At 37.2% G+C, this 20,089-nt stretch overlaps 1 protein-coding gene across 2 annotated transcripts in view; it reads left to right on the forward strand.

Annotated features, from left to right (window-relative positions):
- Positions 1-20,089, forward strand: part of FBXL4 (F-box and leucine rich repeat protein 4) — a 56,288-nt gene extending 36,199 nt beyond the window's left edge. For both annotated transcript variants that reach the window (XM_027769254.1, XM_027769255.1), the window contains exons 6-8: positions 9,826-9,897; positions 14,280-14,592; positions 19,731-20,089. In XM_027769254.1, the coding sequence (XP_027625055.1) occupies positions 9,826-9,897; positions 14,280-14,592; positions 19,731-19,894 (549 nt within the window). In that variant the 3' untranslated portion in view covers positions 19,895-20,089. The remainder of the gene's footprint in view (positions 1-9,825; positions 9,898-14,279; positions 14,593-19,730) is intronic.

The following is a 20,089-nucleotide window of genomic DNA, read 5'->3' on the forward strand; positions in this document are numbered from 1 at the left end:
TGTCTTGTCGATTTTAAGATCTTATCTCTGTGTGTGGTTTTTGTCAATCTGGCTGTGATGCGCCTTGGAGAAGATCTTCTTGGGTTGATTCTGTGTGGGGTCCTTAGTATTTCTTGGGTCTGGATCTTTGAATGCCTCTCTACGTTTGGAGAATTTTCTTCCAGTATTTAATGGAATAGATTATCAATGCCTTTATTAGTTTCTTCATCTTCTAAGATACCAATTATCTAGATGTTTGGGCATTTAATGGTATCTAATATTGCTCATATGTTATTCTTATTTTAGGGCGTTATTTTCACAGTCTTTCTGGTGAATTTTTCTAGGTCAGAAGTTTTGTTTACATCTGAGATTTGACCTTCTGCATGATCTAATCTGCTTTTAATACTTTCAATGGAGGTTTTGATTTCCTGTATGATGGCCTTCAAATCTAACAATTCCATTTGATTATTTTTTATGGTGTGTATTTCCTCTTTCAGATTGTGCAAGAACTTTCTCACCTTTTGGAACTCATTGTCTCTTTCCTCCTGCATCTTCTGGAGTTCTTTGTCTCTTTTCTCTTTTATCTTTGTTAGCTCTGCCACTGTGAATATTTGAAATTCTTTATCTGACGTTTCTACAAGTTCTATTGTATTGCCTGTGGAGGATGAGGAGTTATTCTTTTCCCTCCTGGGGAGAGATACTTTCTTGGCTTCTCATATTTCTTGTGCCTCTGTAATGGTTTCTGGTCATCTGATGAATTATATGTTTTTTTCCTAATTTTTTGAGTTAAATCTCTGTGTTCAGAGGCATGCAGGAGGAGTTGATCTGCAATCTCTGGCATACCATTTTTCTCCCTTTGTACAGCAGATTTCATTAGAATTGAGAATTATTCGGATCCTCGCTAGATCTTAGGGTCAGGAGAGTGAAGTCTAGGCAAAAAATCTTTTTTATTTTTTGCTATAGGGCATGTGCGCTTGCCAGAAAGACAGAGAGACAGAGAGACAGAAAGCGAGAAATCACCCCCCAGGGGAGATGGCCACGCTGCAGTCCCTTCTCCTCCATTCTCCTCTCAGGATCTTGGGCACGCATGCACACACGTCTGGCGTGAGCCTAAGCTACCAGGTCCAGGACTTGAACCACGGTCAACTACATGGGAGTTCAGCGGCGTAGTCATTACGCTAACTCCTGGTCCCTAGGCAGAAAATCTTCAGTTGTCCTAGTCCCTGAAAGGGGCTGCTCAGAGCTCAAATGTCGGATTTATCTTTTTTTAAAGAGAGATTTTTGCTATAGGTCACATGCGTTCACCAGAGAGACAGAGAGGAAAGGGAGAAATCACCCTCTAGGGAAGATGGCCACACCACCGTGCCTTCTCCTCCATTCTCCTCTAAGTATTTGGGCATACACGCACAAATACCTGGCATGAGTTTCAAGCCACTGGGTCTGGGACTCGAACTGTGATTGACTACATGGGAGTCCAGTGATGTAACCATTATACCATCTGCTAGTCCTAAGAGGATGTTTTAACATAATATGTATGAAGTGGTTTTAAGATAAGTCTTGGATCCTACAGTTGGCATGGTGGTTGAGGCACTGAATTCCCACATGACCAACCACAGTTAGAGTCCCATATTTGGCAGCTTGCTTTCTCACTTTCCCTCTCTTTCTCTCTGTGGTCAAATTAACAAATAGTAATAATTATAAACAAATAATTCTTTTAAAAATGTACATTTACTAAATATGGTCTGGATTAGTATTAGAAGTTTGGGATTGTTTACCTTTTCTTTGTATGGAAAAAATCTGTAGTGGGGAGTAAGACTTGGGCATATTGGTAGCTCAATAAGAATGTCATTCTGTTGCTTAGCAGCAGACAAGAAAACCAAGAGTGTTTTTTAAAAGTTGGAGTTATAAATGGAACACCTGCATCCAGTTTTGATTGCCTCACTTCAAGAATGATAGAGCATAAATTGAAAGAATCTGAAGAAGTGAAAAAACTGATTATAGGTATTGTGGGGGACTAGTATATGACAGTAATCCATAAGTATGTTTCGGCAACTGTTTACTTGGCCTACTAGGCTGTGTCAACAGTTTCAAGGACCCCTCTGCCTTCATCTTCATGAACTAGAAATCAACAAAATTGTTGATTTTACTTCTGCTGGATATTAATACTCCTATTTTCATTTTTCTGTGTCAGTTTATTTACCAGAGAGTATATGGTAAAAATGCATATTGGCATTGTCTGGTGATGAGAGTCTGCATTTTCCTACAAAAGATATGCAAAGGGACTTCAAAACTTCATGGAAAAAAATGGAATTAAAGTATGAGTTTATTTGGGTGATGAAAAGTTTTTGAAATCCTTGCATTTTCTTTTAATAGTAAACATTTTCCACGAACTTTTTGAAGACTCCCTAGTATAAATTGTCCTTTGAAAATAATATGATTTGATTTAGTGCCATAAATCTACTTTCTGACATGCAGATATATTAGTCTTACTGCATTCTTACTTGATTTAAAGAACACATTACCATATATATGTAAGTAGAAGCAAGAATGTCCAATTTGCCTGCCTGCCTCCCTTCCTCCCTCCCTTCCTTCCTTCTTTCTTTCATGAGAGTGAGAGAGAAAGTTGGAGGGAGAGAGGGAAAGAGATTTTTGATAGGGTCTCTCAGTGTCACAGTTCTCTTGTCCCATTCATGCAGTTTACTAGGACCACAGGCTTGCGCCACTATTTCCAACCTACTTAGGTTGGGCCAGAACCAAACTTGGGTCTCTTACGAGGTCTCAGCCATTGCATAGCACTGCCCTCCTGCTTGGATCACTGTGGCTGGGCAAACGGACGCCTTTCTTTTAATAGAGCAAGCACACCTTACAAACTCAGCTATAAAACCAAACTGTATGGCAAATGAAGAGGATGGCCTCTCACTTGACAGAGTCTATGCTTTTAACCAAGATCAAGAGGAGAAACTGAAATAGGAACAACCTATTTTGTCACCTAAAATGATAAATGCAGGTTGACATTAACTGTCGTCTAAAATGCAGTCTATTCAAACAGATTAATTTAGTTAGATCACATATTTATCAGAAGGATATTAGTAATTACTTTGTTCTTAAACAGAATCAAGAAGTAAGATTTTAATAACTTATAGTAAGCTTAATTTGAAAGTCATGTGATAAAACTAACAAACTTTCTTGGAGCCCTTCATATACTGGGTCTTTGGAAAAGTCATAACACATGTTTGCATAGAAAAGCACATCATGACTTTTCTGATGACCCAATCTATATATTTATACCTCCAGGCAAAAAAACACAAAAACAAACAAAAACCTTTATTTTGGAGAGATTTTTGCTATAGGGCATGTGCACTCACCAGAAAGAGAGAGAGAGAGAGATACAGACAGAAAGCGAGAAATCACTGCTCAGAGGGAATGGCCACACCGTAATCCCTTCTCCTCCATTCTCCTCTTGGGATCTTGGGCACACACACACACACACATGTGCCCGTTGTGAGTTTAAGCCACCAGGTCCGGGACTTGAAGCATGGTTAACTAGATGGGAATCTAGCAACATATCCATTGTACCAACTGCTGGTCCCACTCCAGGCAAAATTATATCAACACTTTTCTGGCTAGATTGGTCTTGTAGAAGTTCCAGTGATAATATGAGGCTTTTGATGGAAATTGGATGGTATGAACTGTATGGGTGGGTTGTAAGTCAGGATCCAGAAGCCTGACTTGTCAGTGCAGTTAGCAGAGAGGTCATCTCTTGGTGGTCAGACTCAACCACAGTCCAGGCAGTGATCAGTAAACCAGGTGTAAGAAATCTACCTGGAAAAGCCGCCATACATTGTAAATGGCTGATTAGTCCATTCTCTCACTATCGATACCTCCCAAAGGAAGCCAGATTACAGTAATATGATGTGCTTGGTGAGCTGGGAATAAGAGCTTGGATAATTAGTTATGCAACTTATGCCTGAAGGCATCAACACAGAAGAAGGTGACACCTTCATCTTAAAAGGAAGGAAAGAAATGCTCTTGGAAGAATATAGGTATAATCTTTGGGCCAGAGCACTCTCTTAGCTGGCTATCATTTAGATGAACAATGTCAAGGATCAAATGCCTCAGGCTACATTTACATGCTTCTAAGACAGTCCAGCCCTTACCCTTCTGATCAAAACAACCTTCATATATTCAGTAAAATTACTGTCAAGTCCAGTTGACATATAACCTGCCATGTCCTTTAAAAAAAAAAGAAAAAAGACAAGGTCTTACTATGTTGCTACCCTCCTGCCTCAGCCTTCTGAGTAGCTGAGACTAATGTGTGGCTTTTAAGGTGGGCCAGGAATCACATGTGGGCCTCCCATGTGGCCTCTGCCTGCCACATAGTAGCAGCATCAACTAGTGCATTGTACCGCAGGGGGCCTGCCATGTCTTTCTGGCTATAAACCTCTACTGTCATCTGTTGTGGATTACTGTGGAAATTGGTCAAGTTAGTCAACTGCAAGGAGAGATCCGGCACAGTGGTAAAAAGGAGCATCCGAAATGAGACCACAGGGCAAGTCGTAGGTATATGAACCTTTTAGTTTTTGGTCTTAGATTTTCTTGCATTACCTTCAATTTGACAAATTTTCTGAACATTGTATTGAAACTTATACTTTAGAGCTTAATATTCTGAGTCTGTGCTTTAAGATAACTATATATAAAGTTAGATTTAGAAGACATTTTTTCTCTAAAGGTATGTACAAGGACCTCTATTAATTTATGCCGCTTCTGATCTTTAACTGTTTATATTTAGAGATCAGTCAGAATTCTAACTTTTCCTCTGTAATGTTGACATAAAGTTTTAAATTGGAGGGGCAAATAGGTAGTGTGGTGGCTAAGGTGTGGGACTCCCACTTGCTGACCGTGGTTAGTCCCAGACCTAGTGGTTTTCTTTCTCACTTTCCCTCATTCTCTGTCTCCCTCTGGCCAAATTTTTAAAAAAATAGTAAATAAAATTAAATAAATCTAAGAAAAAGAGTGTTACGATTAGGCATTCTATTTTTTATTAAAGATAAGCAACAATTTTTATTACTGAGCAAAATAAACTAGTTATAACAACTTATGTTAATATAAAATACAGAACATAGTACTGCATATATTGATTATCGTAAGTCTCAATATATTATAACATGTACATGGCATGCATAAATATAGCTCTACTATACTATAAATCTGGACCATCTAAAAGTTATATGTGAATATAATAACCATCAGTTATCATTTTTATTAAGTATTTTCCGCTTAGCACTTTAGAAGTCTGGAGAATGGGAAATTATGAGGTTTATGGGTAGCATTTCTTAAAAACCTGTCAATGAAAATTTAAATTTATGCCACATTTTACCTATTAATAAGTTTGCTTGTAAGAAGTAGAAGCATTAATAATAATTCTTTATAACTGCATGGTACTTCATATCTGCTTACACCGGACTTTCATATCTATTCTCCACCATTTCACTAACTGAAACTGTTTTGAAAGCTGAAATCAAGCTTTTTAGAAGTAGTCATTATAGCATCTGGCTCTTTGAAGGCTTTAAGAGCACCATGGGGAATAAAATCACTAACCAGACAAATAGGAGGGCAGTTGTAGAAGGAGAGTTGTAATCTTCCTCTTGTTTTAATCACTGGAAATGGCCTTTCTGGATGGAGAAATGGTGGCTAGGTGGTACGCTCGTACCATAAGCATGTTTCTCCCTCATAATCACTGAGACTGTTTGTTCTGACTGGTCTCTTGCTTTTCACTACTCTTTGTCTCTTTCTGGTGAGTGTATGTGCCCTCTGGCAATTAAAAAAAAAAAAAGGCTTTCTTTTCCACAAAAAGAAAAACCTAGAGGGACCAGCAGGTGGCATGGTGGTTAAGGCACTGGACTCCCACATGACTGACAGCAGTTTGAATCCTGGACCTGGTGGCATGCTTTCTCATGTTCTCTCTCTCTCTTCTCTTTCTCTCTCTCTGTCTCTCTCTCTGGTAAGTACCTGTGGCAAATTAAAATAATAATAATAGTAATAATAAATACATTAAATAAATAATTCTTAGGAAAGCCTGGAAATAGACCCACACATGATTGGAAATCTCATATATAACAGAAGGCAACACAAATCAGTGGATAAGGAAGAATCTTCAATAAATGGAACTGAAATAATAGGAAAACAATTGCATTCTACCAAATATAGAAATGAATCCTAGTGGGGTTAAAAACCTAAGTACAAAACAAAAGCCTTTAAAGTAGCTATTTAAAAAAAAAAAAGAAAAGAAAGAAGATGTTTTTTATTTAAATAAAGAAGTAGTTTTTAGGAAAAAAATAACAGAATACAAATTTAAGAAAAAAAGATTTATGTGACTGTATTAAGATTTTAAATGTTGGGACCAGCAGATAGCATAATGGCTATGTCACTGGACTCTCACATAGTCAACTGTGGTTCAAGTCCTGGATTCAGCAGCTAAAACTCAGGCTGGGTGCATGTACGTGAGTGCCTAAAATCCCAAGAGGAGAAGGGCTTGTGGAGTGGCCATCACCCCGGGGGGGGGGGGGGTGATTTTTTCTTTTCTATCTTTTGTTTCTTTCTCACTTTCTGTCTCTGTTTCTCTGGAGAGCGTACATTCCCTATAGCAAAAATCTCTCTTAAAAAAGAAAAACATATATATAAATATACACACACACATATATGTATATATATTAAAAATGTTTACATCTCAGAAGATCCTGTAAAGAAAGTGAAAAGACCAGTTCAGTTTAGAGAAGATATGGCAAAGATTGGTATCCAACATAATTCATTCAAATCAAGAAGGAAGAAACAACCCAGCAGAAAAAAATTAGCAAACAATATGGTTAAGTCCTTTACAGAGTGAGAAATATGAGTGACCAAAAACATAAAAAGATACTCAGCCTCACTAGTAATCATATCTAATGCAAATTATACCATTCCATACATAGCCGATAGGCAGTGTTAAAAAGGATGAAAAGACTATATGTTGGCAGAAATGTGGAGACCTAACATTCTTATATTGCTGGTGGGAAAATAAATTGACTCAAGCACTCAGGAGAGTTATTTTGCAAAATTTAATAAAATTGAAGCATATTCAGATACCTAGAAATCCTTCTCTGGATGCTTTAGAGAAATGTTCTTCTATAAATGCACAAGGAAGCATAAACAGTGTATGAATGTTTATTTATACACTGTTTATGCTAACATTGTAATGATGAAAATTGTAAACATCTAAATATCTGTCATATGAAATATATGTTGTATATTTGCATAATGGAATATTATTAAGTGATTAGAAAGCCATGAACTAGAGCTGTATGTACCAAAATGGCCAAATCCCTCACAAACATGACAAAGATACAAAAGTATGTGCTCATTTTATACCATTTGTGTAAAAGCCATGCAGAGCAATATTATATGCTACTTATGAATGTATAATTAAAGTATATAATTTTGAAACGCATGTTTAAACACCAAGAGTACAGGTTACCTCTGAGGAAGTACATGAATAGATGAAAGGAAACAGAAATAGAGATTAGTAAAGAGTGCAAAATGTTGAGTTGATAATCTGGGGGACCAGCAGGTGGCATGGTGGTTAAGGCGCTGGACACTTTCACATGGGTGATCACAGGTCAAGTCCTGGACCTGGTGCTTGCTTTCTCACTTTATCTCTCTCTCTCTCTGTCTCTCTCTCTCTCTCTCTTTGGTCAAATTAAAATAAAATGAATGGATAAATAAAATTAAATTAAATAATTTTTTTTAAAAGTTGATCTGAGTGCTAATTTATTTTCCTTTTTTTTTTTTTTTTTAAAGACAGATTTTAGTATAGTGTGTGTGTGCTCACTGCAGAGACAGATACAGAGACAGAAAGCAAGAAATCAGCGCCCCAAGGGGAATGGCCACACCTCAGTCCCTTCTTCATTCTCCTCTTGGTATCATGGGCATGCGCACCCAGTACGAGTTTTAAGTCGCTAAGTCAGGGACTTGAACCACAGCCGGCTACATGCAAGTCCAGTGATGTAACTATTATGTCATCTTCTGGTCCCCTGAGTGGTAATGTTATGGATATTCTATTGGACCATTACTTGTTCTCATATTTGAGATTTTTCACAGTAAATAATTGAAAAATGAATTACCAAACAGGTTTACTGATTTATGTGCTTTTATATGTGTCTAGATATATATTTTTTTCTTTTATGATAGTCACCCCCAACAGAGTCTTTGGGTCTTGATCCACCCCTGGAACATGGGCATACACGTGTCTGGTGTGTTCAGAAAGTTTCCAGACGTGAGCCCCATGTGGGTTATGTCACAAAGCATTGCATTACTGCTGTGCCACCATCTGGACCCTAAATATAGTTTTTTTTAATTAAAATTTTTTTACCCACAAGGATATGTGGGATCCTCTCAGAATTCTCTCTAATATGTTCTGAATTTTGCTCATGGGAAAAAATCTTATAAATCAATCTTGTTATAAGGATTTGGCACTTTAATAAGAACAAACCTAATGTCATATTTCTGTCTTTTAGTAGATTAAACTAAGTACAATGGAGAACCTCAAAATTAATTCATTTTAATACATCATTTTAGTGTTATCCTGAAAGGTACATGGAATTGTCTTATAAATGTAGTGTTATGTTGAAATGTAAGTATAAAATCAATATAAACTTTATTTGCATACATTTAAAGAAATGCTCACTAGTAAAATAATTAAAGTCTGATATCTTTCAAGGGCCTATTATAACTATGACTGTTCTAATTTTGCTTTAACCCTATTTTGTGTGAAATAATTTTTTACTTTATTTTTTCAATGTGAATCTTATCTGGGATTTGATCAAATGTTTTGAATTGTCATTGACACATCCCTCACCCCTCCTCCCTGACTATTTTTCAGTTTCTGAACACTGGAACAGATTTAACTGAATTTATATAATATGTTTAATATTATTAGATATGATTTAGTTCTAATGTTTGAAAAGAAAATTTGTCACATAAGTTTGAATAGCTTTCACCTTAATTTATAAAAGAAAAACTAGGAATTAAAAAAAAAAATTTCATGGCAGGCATGTCATGAAATCAGGACTTTTTAAAAGACATTTTGGGTGCCATTATTGTGTAGCACTCTGACATACTTTGGGTTTCTTTAGTGGTGAGACCATTTTCATTGCACAGGATGGATGGGCTTAAATGGCAGGAACATGACTAGAAAGTACATGCTATATATGTTTCAGTCAGCATGTTGCTACTGACAGGTGCTCGATGGTTGTTGGTATCCTTGTCAGCAGAGAGAGTCCTTTGACATTAAAGTCACCAGCTCAATCCTGATTTGGGGTGACTCTATTGGCAGTTCCATCAGGCTGCAGCTGATCAGTGAATGTCAGAGCTGCCGCTGTTCTTCAGGAGTGTCACCAATCCCCTGTGGTTTTGATGGGGTTTTTGGGTTTGTTTTTTGTTTTTTGTTTTTGAGGGAGGGAGGGAGAGCAATTTCCTTGTTTTGTTGTTTATTCTTAAGGAGACTTTCAAATTGCTTACCTTTGGGAAATGAACTGAGAGGTCAGAGGGAATATAGGTATCTTTGGGGCATGCAAAACCATATACAAAGTGATGACTTACATAGAGACTAGTAATGATTACCTTGACTCTAAGCCAATCAATGACGGGAGCACCTGGGGACTCATTAAATGGCATTTGTGGTATCTGTAACCTAGGTTTTGAGCTTTATTTCAGGAAAAGCAGTGACAGCCTTTAATGTCTAATTGACCTCTTCTCTTTGTTTCACTTTCATTCACTTTCCATATTTGCCTCTGATGTGGTCCCTGATGGCAGCAAACAGCACTTCTCAGCATTTTGAACTTCTGTTCAGAGCTTCAGCACCTCAGTTTGGGCAGTTGTGTAATGGTAAATATTTGAACATTCTTTATACTCAATTGCTTATACTTTTTCTTCCCTTGGGTGAATTTTTTCCTGACCCACCCTACCCCACACCTACCCACAGTTTTTCAGATTTATAGTTAACTACTTTGTACACCACTTTCAAACAGTTTTCTTAAATTGAAGAGTACGTCTTTGAAACACTGGCATTATTTATCTACAAGGGCAGAAGAAGAAGTACAGTGTGATAGAAAGAGTTCAGTTCTGCCCCAAGCCAGACGCTATCTCAGACATGCTATTTATCTTTCAGGGTTTCTTTCTAAAATGAGATGTCAGTCACACCCAAATGCCAGTAGTTTGGTAGGTTTTTCACAAAGCTAATTTTAGTTTTTTAGTTTTTGAAATCCTGAAATTATTTCCAGGAGATGTTGAATATAGTAGATAGGTTTATTGGTTTATTTGTTTTTGTATTTGTTTTACTGAGTAAAATTTAAAAATAAATACCCTTTGTTAGGACTCAGTTGGATTTTTTTTAAGACATTTTACTGGTCTGTGAAATCCAAAAGTATAGGGATTATTGGATAATCTTTAAAGTCCTTTCAGATTTAAAATTATGATTTTATGTGCCCCTGATAGAGCTCATGGGAAGAGTTAAATCTCTTTTATCTAAATTGCTTAATTATGTAGCTTATAAATTATAGTGTGATTTAAGAGACAGTTGAACTTGTGTGTGGTGGGGGGATGTGTACATACATGTGCACACTTTGCATACTCACCAGAACCGAATCTTCCAGTCTGACTGACTGGAGCAATCTAATTCTCTTTACTTCCTTCCCTCCCTCACTCCTTCAACCAAGGCAGATTTAGGAGATCCCCAAACCATTCCACATTTGCATTCACTTAGTAGGAAGACCTGAATAAGCAGGTAGTTGTAAGATTTCAGAGAAGCGGGCCAGCATGTGGCATGGCGGTTACATTGCTGGACTCATATATGGCTGACCACAGTTTGAGTCCCGTCCCTGGTAGCTTGAAAAGCACACTGGGCTCATGTGCATGTGTGCATGTCCAAGATCCCAGGAGAATAGAGAAGAAATTAAAGCATGGTCATGCCCCCTAGAGGGAGTGATTTCTCACTTTTCCTCTCACCGTCTCTCTCTTTCTGGTAAGCCACATGCCCCTAGGTAAAAACCTCTAAAAATAAGTAAATAAATAGATTCCAGAGAAGTCGTGGTATTATAGACTTAGAATCAACGAGCAGGGACCCTGATTTAAAATAGATCCCACTTGAACACCTTTTGGAGCTCAGCAATGGCTTCAGAGATAATCCAAGATTTGGCAAGGTAGGCTAGATAGGCCTCATTCTGATATATGGTCATACATTTGACCTCATGATTCAAAATGGAACTGTCCCAGCCATCACATCCCTGTGTCAAGCTGTAGATTAAGAAGAAAAAGTATTCCTCCTTCCCTTGAGGATATTTTCTAGAAATCACATACCTTTGCATAAGAAGATGCTTGCTTCTTCTTATCCAGAACTTAATTCTGTGACATATTTTGTAGCACACAAAGCTGGGAAATAATAGTTTTTATTCTGTATAGCCATGTGCTCAAGGAAAATTTAGAATCAAAGTAAATAACTTTAATGAATTGAGTTTTGTGTTTCTTTTCTACCCAATTAGTCCCAGGAAGAGGGAGAAAGCAATTAAATAACCCATTGGTAGGCTAGGAGAAAGAGAAGTAAAGAGCATACATAATATCTTAAATCATAACTTGATAATTAGCTTCTAAGTCTGTGCTATCCAGTCTGGTAACTGATAGCCACATGTTGTTACTGAGCACTTGAAATGTAGCTAGTCCAAATTGAGATGCGATGTAAATGTAAAATATATACCAGATTTTGAAGGTTGGGTACCAAAAAGTGTAAAACTTCTCAATGTTTTTTTAATATTTATAATATATTGAAGTGTTGCAGAGAAACAAAATATATTATTAAAATTCTGTTTTTATATTTTTTAAAACATGACTAAAATTCTGTATGCAAGTTGTATAATACAGTGTTGCTTGAAGTGATTTAAAGTTGGCTAAATTAAAGAATTATATAAAACCTAGCTTATATTTATTTTAAGTTTCCTACTAATTGTGTGAGCCTGGCCAACTTACCTAACTTCTTGCTGACAGTGTTCTGTGACATTTGTAATATAAGTTAATTTTTTTAACTTATATAGTGAATTAGAAAATAAATCTGCTTAATTTTTTAGGTAAGAAAAGTTTTCTGTGTTTTTTCTGTAATTCACATGGGGCGTAATTGGTAAGGGAAGGATAGATTACCTTCAATCCAATAAAAAGCACTTGGTTTGATTCTTATTTTCCTTGCCCTTGAATATCTTTTTGCTTGGTGTATCGTGAAATTTTCACAACAAACTGCTGAAGGAATTTAACATTGTAAAGTAGGTTGGTGGAGAATTGGTCCATATGCCACTGAAGCTGCCCTGGTACAAATTCAACACAATCAGAATCATGGGTTTCAGAAAGTTTTCTTTAATTTCTTTCTTCTAAAGAGGCTAATTGGCTACACTAATCATCGAAGCTACAGTTTTGTGTTTTTAAATACACTCACTTAAGGACTAGTTATGTTTTCCAAGATCTGGGTCTCAGATTCCTGTGTGATTCTACATACACACTTGCTGAAGACCAGGACCTCAGAAATCACCACTACTCCACCACAGCTAATCTATTAGCCTTTGGTTCTGACTCAGAAAATATAGCTCCACATCTGTCCAGGATCTCCACTTCCACTCTTGCTACATTCATCTAAGCTCCTATCATCTCTCTAAACAGGCCTCCTCTCTGTTTCCTCCTCTATTTTCATCCATCCTGGTCCATGCTCCAGACAGAGCCAGAGGGAATTTTGGTTTCGTTTTCATGTAAATCACATTATGTCACTCTTGTTTTAAAACGCTCTGTTGAGAGACCAGCAGTTGACGTGATGGCTATGTGGCCGGACTCCCATGTAGTCAACTGTGGTTGAGTCCCGTATCCGGCGTTTTAAATTCACACTGGGCATGTGTGCGTGCGTGCCCAAGATCCCAAGAGGAGAATGAAGGAGAAGGTATTGCAGCATGGCCATCCCTCCGGGGGGTGATTTCTCGCTTTCTGTCTCTCTTTCTCTCTTGTTTTTCTGGCAAGTGCATGCACCCTATAGCAAAACCTATCCAAAACAAACAAACAAACAAAAAAACCCTCCATTGACTTCCTTAGTTCTTAAAATAAAAATTCAGCTCCTTCATGGCCTAAGTGGCCTGGTCTCTGTGTAGCTCTCTGCCCCCTTACCCTATCTTCTCCCTCACCACCCTTGAGCCCTTACCAGTCTCTTCTGTTCCTTGATTGTACCCAGCTCATTCCTGGAGAGCTCAACAACCACTATCCTCTCCCTCAACTCTTCATACTGTGATAACTCTCACATCACCGGCCTTACTATTTTCATACAACTCTCACTGTCCAAAATTGTTTTGTTCATTTCTTTGTCTGTTCATCTTTCTCAAAATGTGAACAAGTGTTGGTTTTATGCTATTCCTAGCATCTGGAGTGGTGGTGTCACATAGTAGGTACAGAAATATTTGTTGGAAATATGAATAAACAAGTCAACAAAGGGAAATAATTGTAAATATTTATTGTTGTTTTCTTTAGACTTCTGATGATAATTTTGATACCTGTTTTTAACAAAATCAAATGAACCTTTTATATAAGAATCTATTTAAAGAAACATTAAGGCATATAAAGCTTAAGAACTAAAATGTTTAATCCTTTACTAGTAGGGGCTTATCCCATAATCATGAGATAAATATTGGACACCTCCAATAACTGACAGTGATGAATGGATTATAGTCTAAATTATGATCCTATTGTATGTTCAGTCCTTTAATGCCTCATTTAACCCGAAACTAGTATCCATATGCATTTCCACTTGGTATTTGAGAGCCTGCCAAAGTGCACACCTTTATTAGAGAGATGTTATATACCTACCAAAATAAATTAATCTCATAATATAGAAGAAACTAGGCCCTGTCAACAAATAGCAGCAGCAAAGCCAAAATATTTGGAATAAAAGAATAACGCATAATCCCTAAATTCTTCATGAGAGACTAAGGACTTCAGACTACTTTAGGATTGAATTCATTAATGTCCTGTCTGGAATTCCGTTAAATGGATTTTTAAGTAAGTGATTATTCTTGCTGTTTTATGAAACAGTGGCATGTCTGAGATGAGTGGGCAGACTTGTATTGACAAGAGTGTGGGTATGTTTCCATGAAAGCAAACAATAGGAGATGATTAAGAATGTTCTAATTTGCTCTAAACAGTTTGCATTTCTGAGCCTAACATGTAAAAGATTGGAATTGTTTGGTTTCCAGATTGAAGACTATGATGTGATAGCTAGCATGATAGGAGCCAAGTGTAAAAAACTCCGGACCTTGGACCTGTGGAGATGTAAGAATATTACTGAGAACGGAATAGCAGAACTGGCTTTGGGGTGTCCCCTTCTGGAGGAACTGGACCTTGGCTGGTGCCCCACTCTACAGAGCAGCACGGGGTGCTTTGCCAGACTGGCACGCCAGCTCCCAAACTTGCAAAAGCTTTTTCTTACAGCTAATAGGTCTGTGTGTGACACAGATATTGAAGAACTGGCATGTAATTGTACCAGATTACGGCAACTGGACATATTAGGTAAGGAAGCAACACATACATTAACAAAAAAATAATTTTTTCCTTTAAAGGAAAGCTAATCTTGGGGGAAAAAAGCGCTTTTTGGCCTGACTCATAGCACAGTGGATTAGCACTATACTTAGCGAGCCAGATCCAACATGACTAATGCCGGTCTGAGTTCTGGCCCCATGACTTGAAACACATGCAAGGCATGCATGTGTTTGTGCCCATAATCCTAATAGGATGGGGAATTGAAGAAGAGAGATTGTAGTATAACCACACTCTTCTGGATATGCTTTCTTCCTCCCTTTCATGACATTGCCCCACAGTGAACGCATATACACTCTGGCATTTAAAAACAACAGCAGCAGCAACAACAACAAAAAAACCCCTTCTTTTATGCAATAAAAATTTTGTGTCCTGGTAAGACTTCTTAGTTTGATAGGAAATGCATAATAGAGACATTTCTATTGGGGATAATTATGTATGTGCTTAAGTAAAATAGTGAGGACAGTAATGTAATTTTATAGTGAACCTCTCAAAAGCTCTAAGTAACCATTAATTATTGGTATACTGAAAAGAGTGAGAATTTACATGAGATGTTTTCCCTGTGTTTATTAAGGACAGAAAAGATGAAATTAATGTATTTGTGTAATGAATTCAATTCTTTTTTTTTTAAAAATAGCTTCTTAATTTTAAACTCTTCATTATACAATATTGTGGAATTGCCATCCCTGTTAATTCTAGTTTTTCAGGAGTAGTTCTTCCTTAAGTCAGATCTTTGAAATACCTTTCTAATTCTGGGGTTCCTTGTGTCCTCACTGCATTTATTGGCAAGGAACTCTCTGCAGTTTTGTTACTTACTTTTTACTTTAGCCAGAGGTGCTACCAGTGCCACAGTAGTTATAATTACCCACACAGTTGGGACTTGATGAATTCACATAGCACTCGAACTGTGTTACTAGTCATCTGTCGGGACTAACAGATCAGTCCATGAAATGCTTGTGTATTTTTCCTTATTTATTAAATCTTCAACCCAAGGAGAACCTGAAGATTGTCAACACCTGTGTTTATAGTTACAGTTAAAATCTCCAGTTAGAATCGGGGCTTTGTTAGTTAAAACCCATTTTACAACTCCCCCCTCAAAAACAAAACAGAGAAATAAGAACTTACACTAGATATGAGCATTAGCCAATGTCTGGAAGAGATTCTGTAGAACCTCAGAAAGACAGTTACGCTGAACCTAGCCATATGCAGCATTGTAATGAACAGAGAGGTCAGTTAGGTAGCTTAAACTTTGACCTATTAAGTGCATGAAATAGTTTACAGAGACAAAATAAAAATAGATAGGACATATAATGACTTCTTTTTAAAAACATTTGTATCTTTTATGAGCATAAGAGCAAAGAACTATCATCTAGTATGTCATAACTAATTATTGATGAAGATAACCATTATGCAAATATATTTGAATGTCTTATTTCAAATATAAAGAGCATAGTAAGCAATAATAATAATAATTTATAATAACAATAGCTTTATTGTATGCTATATACTATTCTGAGCATATATTAATTTAATCCTACCAACCCTATGAGGTTGTTATTAACCATAGGTGAAGAAATAGACATTCAGATTAACTGATTTACCCAGGATCTTACAGCTAGTAATGGTGCAATCCAATTTCAAACCAGTCTGTGCTGCTAACCACTATGCTATATTTTCTTTATTTTTGTTGTGTTTTAGTTGTCTGTCATTCTTAAGTGTTAGGATCTTTTTTTTTTTTATAGAAAAAAAGGATTCTTAGTTAAACCCAGCCAATAGTCATTATTTTGTTATTTTATAATTGGAATATGAGTGTTAAGTGGCATATTTTCTTCATACGGAAAATATTTTCTTGCCCCCAGTACAAAGGTGATTAAGATACAGCCCTTACCTTTGAAGAGTTACAGCAAAAAGGAGTAAAACAAAATGATAAATAGCTGTGATGCAAGCCAGAGGCAGGTCCATTTTGGTGGGACTCAGAAAAAAAGGGAGCATATGTGATTAAGAAACAAGGAACAGCTTTATTAAAAAGATTAATAGATATTTTGAGGCCAGTAGGCGGCATGGTGATTGAGGTGCTGGTCTCCCACATGGCCAACCACAGTTTGAGTCCTGCACCTAGTGGCTTGAAACTCACACCAGGCGTGTGAGCATGCATGCTGAAAATCCTAGGAGAATGGAGAACAAGGACAATTGTTGTGCAGCTCTCTCACTTTCCCTCTCTCTGTGTCTCTCTTTGGCAAGCACATGTGCCCTATAGAAAGAATCCTCAAAAGAAAAAAAAAAAAAAAGATGAATAGATATTTTAAGGATACCCTTGCAAAGTGAATAGGAAGCAGTGGAAGAGAGGGAGTGAGGGAGTTTTAGGCAAAAGAAATAACATGAAACAAAAATGTAGAATTTTAAAATGCTGAGTATAGTGGCACAGAGTTAAACACACATGGAAAGGTTCCAGGTTCATATCTGGAGTCCTCCTGAAGTATGGGGACTTGTGCATACCCAATGATCCAGAGTTGATTGAAGCTAGAAGTGGATCATGGTCTCAAGAATCTGTATATGATTCTATTTATCTCTTGCTCATGGAAGTAATAAGCAAATAAACTTAAGGACGAAACAGAGTATCTTCAAAGAATAGACAATCTCATTTTACTTAAAGTTGTATAATGGAGACTTTCAGGAGGAATTTTGAACAATGAGATGAATCTGCAAGAGGTAAACAAGCAAGAGCTAGTATAGGATTTTAATTAGGAGAGTGATATATTCAGCACTAAGTTTTAGGAACATTAATCTCGTGACAAGTAGCAGATAGTTTGGAAGAGATCAAAATCAGAGAGATTCCCTATAAAAATGTATTTAATGAGAGTCCAGACCAAGTGATAATATTGGGAAATTAACTACCATCACTTAATTCTCTTTTATTAACATTTATTGAGCGATGTGAGGTATTATTTGAAGCATTGGAGATGTAACATTGAATAAGGTAAATATGGCCCTGACCTGCTGGAACAAGCTGACAACATATAAACTGTCATAAGTGGGTAACAAACGGGAATGCTAAGTACTTTGAAAACATGGAGCTAAATTTGAAATCTCTAGCTTCCTTCTCTGGCATTTTCTTAAGCTTCAAGGAACTCCTAGTTTATCAGCAAACTCAGATTCTAATGGACAAGACTAGCAAATAGAAACAATCCTATCCTTAGGTAAAAATGCACACAGGGCCAGCCACTGTGGCAAATGGTAGCACAGTGCTCTGTGATGCCGAGCCCATGGGATAAGGTCTCAAGTTCGTGTCTCAAGGCCTCCCTATACATGGTAGGTGCACGCATGTGCCCATGATGTAGGCTGACTGAGGGCGGAACTGATCATAACATGAAGATCCCCTTGAGTATGCTGTCTCTCTTTGTCTGTCTCTCTTTCTCTGTTTCTCTCTCTCTGTCTCATGGAAGAAATAGATCAACAGATGGGGGAGAAAACACTTCATAGGCAAGAGTCTAGATTGAGGTTCTCTGATGTTACCTAATAGAGCTCACTTGAGATAACTTAAGCAAAAGGAAAAGAAATTATCGTAAATATACAAGTGTCTCTCTGATCCCATAAGTAGGACGTATGGTTGGTCAGACTTCAGAAAGGATTGGAAAACCATCAAAAGACAAGGAAGTGGTTTTTTTCTTTTTATTTTCTTATCCTGTATGCCCAGGTACCTGTCCCCACTCCCATATTTTGCTCCTAGATACTTATAAATACTTTTGTTTAAGAAATAGGGTCTCACTGCATTGTCCAGGGTGGACTTAAACTCTCAGTCCTCTTGTCTCAGCCTCCCAAGTAGCTGGGGTTATAGGCAAGCACCATGGCACTGAGCAGTAAAGACTATGCCCGCTTTTCCCTCTCTTTTGTCTGCTTTTTTGTTGCTGTACTAGCCATCTCCACTTCTCTGGGTGCCCATCACCAACTGTAATAGTCCCAACCCAGTTTTACATGTCATTAGTTCAGGAGACGTAGAGACATTGAAGGCTTTATCCAATCCAATTCTCAGTTCTCTGGAGAATTTGGATTGTTTTGGCTTGGAACTACTCATAGACTGCAATATAGTTACAGCCCATAACAAGGAGTACAAAGGAGTTCTCAGAGAATAAGACTTCGGTTACCATTTGGAAATTATACAGGCCTATTTATATAATAGAGTTGTGATTGTTTCTCCCCAGAAAAGCTATAATTAAAGCAATGTATGTTTTAGAACAGGTAATCTGTTAGAATCAGGTGATATTTGGCATTTATTAAGTGCCTGCCATCCAGCAGATGCTTTGCATAATTTATACAATTTTACTTCCAACTGACTTATCTCATAATCACTTCAAATGTAGCAAGGGCTAATAGAACGTACCATCCATCATCTGTCTTCTAGCACTACCATGGTACACCCAGCACTTATTGTAAAACTTACCGGATCATCTTGCATTTATTGGCTTTCAGCTCTGGTCAATGACTTCCTTAAGGCAAACTACACATATTCCTCATCTTTGCATCCCTGGTGCCTAAAACAGATGCTCAGTACTGTTACCAGAGTAGTTAGTTACTTAGTAATTACATCGCATGGAATGAGAGGTTGAATTTTTGTAGCTGTTGCTGCCTGATTTGACCCATATGTTAAGGAAAATGAGATGGGAAAACCATTTTGAACTGAGGTAACTGAAGTAAGAAAGTTTGGAAGAGGCTGCTCTGAAGCAGTAGAAGATAGGAATAAAGACGGTGGATAGAATATTTTCAAGATTCAGGTCCCAGATACCAAATTGGCTGAGAAAATTCAGGTTTCTTTTAGAGTTTATTTATTTTTTACATGAATGAGAACGATAGAGACAGCACCCCTGACATGATTCCAGTGCCACACTCCACCCCCCAGCCTTCTGCCAGCCCCAGGCCCTTGATCATGGGCACACACATGTTGTGTACTCACAGAGGTCTTGGACTTGAATGGAAGCCTTCCTCTGTGCAATTGCTTTTAAAGGTGCTTTTAATTTTTAAGCATTTATTTTAAGTGAATTTCAACCATGCAATAATAAAGGAACTCATTATTAGGACTATAAATATACTGAAGGTGTTTATTTTTTTTTTAACAGGAACAAGAATGGTAAGTCCAGCATCCTTAAGAAAACTCCTGGAATCTTGCAAAGATCTTTCTTTACTTGATGTGTCCTTCTGTTCACAGATTGATAACAGAGCTGTGCTAGAACTGAATGTAAGCTTTCCAAAAGTGTTCATAAAAAAGAGCTTTACTCAGTGACTTCGTATGTGGTGTGCTCTGTGATAAAATTAATGTGATTGATAGGGCTTAATTTGGGGGTTGGTTGTGCTTTTGGTTTAGTTTTTGTAATGACGAGAATTAACATGTTTGTTGATTTTCAAGACAAATATGAAAGTGTCTATTAAATCAAGTAAAAATGTAAATAAATAAAAGCTCCAGCACTTTTATTGAAGA

The sequence above is a fragment of the Tupaia chinensis genome, unplaced genomic scaffold, assembly GCF_000334495.1.
Source record: "Tupaia chinensis unplaced genomic scaffold, TupChi_1.0 Scaffold149168_1, whole genome shotgun sequence".
Taxonomy (NCBI): domain Eukaryota; kingdom Metazoa; phylum Chordata; class Mammalia; order Scandentia; family Tupaiidae; genus Tupaia; species Tupaia belangeri.